General features: G+C 31.8%; 1 protein-coding gene across 2 annotated transcripts; it reads right to left on the bottom strand.

Annotated features, from left to right (window-relative positions):
• Positions 1–662: 662 nt before the first annotated feature.
• Positions 663–3,762, bottom strand: LOC111365883 (transcription factor ORG2-like). 2 transcript variants are annotated; one of them, XM_022986404.1, is made up of 3 exons: positions 3,409–3,762; positions 1,574–1,933; positions 663–1,034 (listed from the first exon to the last, which is right to left on the bottom strand). In XM_022986404.1, the coding sequence occupies exons 1-3, from the start codon at positions 3,700–3,702 to the stop codon at positions 948–950; spliced, it is 741 nt and encodes a 246-aa protein (XP_022842172.1). In that variant the 5' UTR covers positions 3,703–3,762; the 3' UTR covers positions 663–947. The 2 variants fall into 2 exon arrangements, with proteins under 2 accessions (XP_022842172.1, XP_022842173.1); XM_022986405.1 differs by having other exon boundaries at positions 1,574–1,930.
• Between the last annotated feature and the right edge of the window lie 1,594 nt (positions 3,763–5,356).

Below are 5,356 nucleotides of genomic sequence, written 5' to 3'. Positions count from 1 at the left end.
CCCAAAATGCTTTTAGAATCGTGTTCTTGTCATCAACTAACGTATGGGGAATCTATTGACTTGACAATGAGTTATATAAAACCAAATTTTGGAAGAAATGATACCTTTTTCCTACCTTGTGGTTCATAAAATCAACTTACGAATTTAATGACCAAAGTTCAGAAACTATGATAAAATATTTAAAGGATTATTCATAGAAGTCGAGAAAAAGATTGGGGAAATGATTCTTTTCATACCTAATGGTAATAAAATCGAGGTGACTGTCTGAAAAAATGAACTAAAAATTCAAGGAACAAAGATTCTAATCGAATATTCAAAAGATCTATTCATGTGAGAACTTCTTACCCATTTGGTTGAGAAAATTATAGAAGTGATTGATAGTTGTATATATAAAGTTAAATTTGTGGAGAAATTTTTATTTTTATTTTTTTCCCCCTACCTACTTATGATAAAATTATGTAGGCTTGTGAAACGTGAACGACAAATTTAATAATTGAATATTCTAATCGAACGTGTGAGAACTTCTTACCCATTCAATTGAAAAAGTTTGGAGGGGTGTGAGGATTGGGGATGGCTCGAAGTTAGTAATTATTGAATATTAGGATTAAGAGAAAGCAAAATTTTACGCTTAACATGCTTCTAAAAGATGATGACTCATATGAGAATACAAATCTTAATATTTGATTAGCTCATTTGAAATTTAGGCAAATCAATTTGCTCCTTTGAGCTCTTTATAGAGTGTAAGCCCTTATATTGATTATAATTTCAATATCTAACCTATATCAAGATAAGTTGATGATTGTGATTTTTACTCTTAAGTCTGCAATCATAAGAGAACAATTTTATAAAGTAGATAATCGTGGTCCATCTAGAAGGTCCTCTATATTCTATAGTCTATTCTTGACCTTGTCCACACAAAATCTCCAATTAGACTATAGAGCTGTACTTTAACCAAGTATTTCTTCCCCCTTCTCATACAATGACAAGAGATTTTCCTTTAACATTTCAACATCAATGGCTTGGCTTCCTTGTACCTGTTGAATCCAAACCAACAAGAAGATAGAAGCATTAGAAATACAGATAAATGAAGGAGGGTGAATTTCAATTTCTTGATTTTTTTTGGGGGTGAGGATGGGTTTTATAAACTTTTGGGGTTTTGTGGAATATTTATGAATATCCTGGAGAATTCTTCGAATACTTTATTTTTTCTTAATGCATCAAAATCGATTATGATTTGTGATGTCAGTGGACCTACAATGATATTGTTCGTATATTAGAATGTTTCTTAACTTCCTTTCATTCCTTAACACCTTCTCATTCTATTGATTTCACCTTGGCGAACAAAAATAATAGGGTTTAAAGAATTGATGTCATGCTCTAACACAATTTCTAACTTTGTCTTTCTTCTTGTGAGTCAATATCAAACTAAGCTTTGTTTTTACTATAAATTTCGTGTCGACTGCATGAATTGTTTACTATGGATATCCACACATAACGAAATCCTGGCCTACTTCTTACAACTGTTTATATATTTAATCATATATACTTAAGCTTTGGAAAATATCAACAGTACCTGAAGATGCAAATTGTAGAAAACCCTTCCATCAAAAGATTCAAAACTAGATGCATTCAATACAAGAATCCCTTCCTGATCCAGATCCAGTAGAGCTTCAGAAAATGAACCCCTTTTGATCTTCATGGTTGATATCTGAATCAATACATCTCGATCACCTATTCGACTCGCTGAAACAGCTAATACTGAGCTCTGATGATCGGCTGTTCTTCTTTGCTTCCTATATCGAATTGAATTTTCTTGCCTGGAAATCTTTGCTGCAAGATTTTCTTTCTTTTCGACTAGTCTCTCGACTTCTTTCTGAAGCTCTGGTATGTATTTTAACACTCGGGATATCGTTGAAGGAATGCTTAGTTTCTTCTGCAAAGAAAAGGTTCTGGAAGCTTAAATTTAAGTCTTACCACCAGCCGTTTATAAAAATTATCAACGTGTTAACTAGAGCTTTGATGATGAAGGATTTGGACTTGCACATAAGGGGCGTGTAAAAGTTTAAATGGAATTTAGCTTCAGAAAATCTATTGCTGATACCCTCAATTATTCATAATTTTCAGTTTGTTGATATCTTCCAAAATTAAAATATACACTCTTTTACCTAATATCCTAACATTAGTTAGTTAATATGTTTTTTCTTGAAAGGAAAATGTTGAAAGAACTAAAATAATGACGTGGTTCAACATTGTATTAGAAGACATCTTTTGAGTTAAGTTCGAGTCTCGTCATCACTTATTTATAAAAATTTCACGATTGTTATACATTTAATAAATAAAGGAATCTGACCTGCACGCACTACTAAAAAACAAAGTCTCAGGCACGGATTTTTCGTTCCTAAAGCCTCAATATCCGTTGCTAATAATCTTCACCAACGAAATATTTGAAACCACAAATCCATTGGTAATTTGAGGGTCGCTGATAATTACCAATGGATCATGTCGTAGGTAAAGAGTAAACATTTTACCAACGGATTTTCCGTTGGTAAAGTGTGAATTTTTTATCAACGGAATTTTCGTTGGTAAAAGTCTTAGCTAATACCAACCGACTTTCCGTTAGTAAATGTCTATCATTACAATTGGTAAAAATCAATGTTGTAAATAATCGTATGGTAAAAAAGGTTATATTAGGCACGGAATATCCGTTGGTAAAGAGATATCATTTTTACTAACGGATAATCAGTTTCTAATTACCAACAAAATATCCGTAGGTAAAAGACCAAAATGTTAAACGGTTATATTAGGCACGGAATATCCGTTGGTAAAGAGATATTATCTTTACCAATGAAAAATTCGTTGCTGATTATTGTAGCTAAAAGTGAATTACTTTTACCAACGGATAATCCGTTTCTAATTACCAACGGATGCAATCCGTTGGTAATATTCGGTACATCACCTACGGAATATCCGTTGGAGGAAGATCCAAATGTTAAACGATTACATTAAGCACGGAATATCGGTTGGTAAAGAGATATCATCTTTACCAACGGAAAATATGTTGTTAATTATCGTAGCTAAAGGTGAATTACTTTTATCAACGGATAATCCGTTTTTAATCAACGACGGATGCAATCCGTTGATAATTTTCTCTAGGTGAAAAGTTGTTTTTTAGTAGTGACGTGATGGGGTGTGTGTTATGTACATAATTTAAATCAGCATTATTTTAATCTAAATCAAAGTCAATATTTAATTTTAACTACATATTTTATGGAATCCACGACTTTTCAATCCCACATTTCATTTACTTTTATCAAAATTTGCTAAAAATACGATTTTAATCCTCCCACCAAATAGGGGTAAATAAATAGTCAATATCTTCTTTAAAAGCTTTTAAAATAATGATGTTACCATTTGATCTGCTGCCGGAAGCAGTGATCGGAGAGTATAATACAACGTATTAATTCTTTTCCGGCGATCTCGTTCGCTGGCATTATGGTTGAGCTTCTTTGCCATCTTCAAATTTCCACCAAAATGCAAAGATTCAGCACTGTTTCCACCTTGTATCTTAGACGAAGGAGAATGAAGAATATTAATGGAGTCTGAAGTTTCTATTCTTTCTCTATACAAAATTTCCTGTTCATGGCTCATTGGATCCTCCGGAAGCCACCCAAAATTCGAAAACTGAGGGCATATTTCCAGCATTTTTTGATCACTAATTTCAATTGGAAATTGGAACTTTGTTTGATCAGAAAATGCAGTTTATTTGTTAATCATAAGATGTATTTATATACTAATTAGACTACCGATCTCATCATGTGCATCAGCATATATATTATAATGCAAAATAACAGAATTTTTATTTGTTTTTGTTCTGGGAATTAAAAATATATTACCTGATTGCTGATTAGATTATGTTTGAGTTGTTAGAATTAATCATAATTTTTGAAGGTCTCCCCCCAACCCTTCTCCTGTTATAGCAATATCTATCATTTTCTAAGTCTAAATCTTTTTCTAGAATGCATCCCGTCCAACCCGGGTCAAGAAAACCTAGGTTTAAATGTAAACAGAATAAATCCTAATATCGAAGAATCAAACAAAATAATATTATAAATTTATAACATTGAACCATGGTAAATCAGGATAAATTTCAAGAAAATAATAAAGGTTAAGCCATTTCATTAAGTTACAACAAAATTCACTTAAGAAATTCAAACACCATATAGATTTAGTTATTTTTGAATAAATAATTGTTAAAATAAAAGAAATGAACGACAGTTGAGGTTATTCTATTTCCTGTTTGGAAATAATTAATCCATTATCTGTTTAGTTTTTTCTTAAACAATCCAATTTAAGAGCACGCGCAGGCTGGAGGCAACCCCGTGCTAAGCATAAATGATTGATGTAATACTTTAATAATGCGATTTTAATATAAGGCATGCACGAGCTTAGGCTGGCTTTCACACATTTGCTCGAGCAAAGTGTTATCAAGTCACGTGGAAACACGTTTTTCTGAGATTAGAAGGTATCCATCACATCATTCGAATATATATATTACTTCACAACATAAAATTATATAATTTCAAATGTTTTCCTGTATAAGTATGTTTCCTTTAGAATTAATATTAAAAAATATATTTGTACTTACTTCTATGACATTCACGCGATAATAGCTTTGGAGTACATTGTCGGGGTTAATTCAATTTATATCAAGTGGATCCTATAATTTAATTTACTTCTGTTTTAATTCAAGCCATTTCGTACAACTCGCTCACATAGTCTAATGCTGAACACTAACGTGACTATCTAACAATCATTTTACATAGTCATAAAAAAATTACTTAAAATAAGTAATACAATCCAAAAACTTATAATTTAATTTATTTTCAATTAAGTTTAATGTGCTAAACCAGAAATTGGGGTTGGGGAGGATTTGATGTTATCAATGGGAAATGAAAATCAAACCAAACTCATTTCTTGGAATTGTGTAGCATTATAGAAAAGAAGAAGGGGAGGCGAGGGGAGGGTTCAATGTCAAGATAAGCTATAACTCCAATGGAAATGAAAAATGACACAAAATGGTCTATTAAGTTCAATAAAAACATATTTTTTATTTCATCGGAAACTCTGTTAGAAAATCAAAATTTTGATTGAGTCAATCACTAGATCGAGTCTGATAACTATGATAGTATTTAGTAAGCCTATCTAATGCCATTTTAGTAGTGTAAAAACCATTGAGTGTAGCAAATAAAAAGTAGAAAGTCAAATACTTTGGTCTATTCTTCAATCTTTATACCAAGCGTCGACTCCTATTCTTTGAGCAACCCGCACCGAAAATGTAATGGCTCAATCTTACTGA

The sequence above is a fragment of the Olea europaea genome, chromosome 17 (genome assembly GCF_002742605.1).
Source record: "Olea europaea var. sylvestris chromosome 17, O_europaea_v1, whole genome shotgun sequence".
Taxonomy (NCBI): Eukaryota; Viridiplantae; Streptophyta; class Magnoliopsida; order Lamiales; family Oleaceae; genus Olea; species Olea europaea.
The sequence above is the reverse complement of the archived record's forward strand: the minus strand, read 5'-3'. Positions and strand labels throughout refer to the sequence as shown.

What these genes read in the sequence shown, in the direction of transcription:
- LOC111365883 (XM_022986404.1), bottom strand. Translation starts at nt 3,702, where the DNA reads ATGCTGGAAATATGCCCTCAGTTTTCGAATTTTGGGTGGCTTCCGGAG. An exon ending in TTCCGGCAGCAGATCAAATG is followed by an intron (nt 1,934 to 3,408) that starts GTAACATCATTA and finishes TTTTCTTTGCAG; the next exon opens with AAGAAACTAAGCATTCCTTC. An exon ending in TCTACAATTTGCATCTTCAG is followed by an intron (nt 1,035 to 1,573) that starts GTACTGTTGATA and finishes TGGATTCAACAG; the next exon opens with GTACAAGGAAGCCAAGCCAT.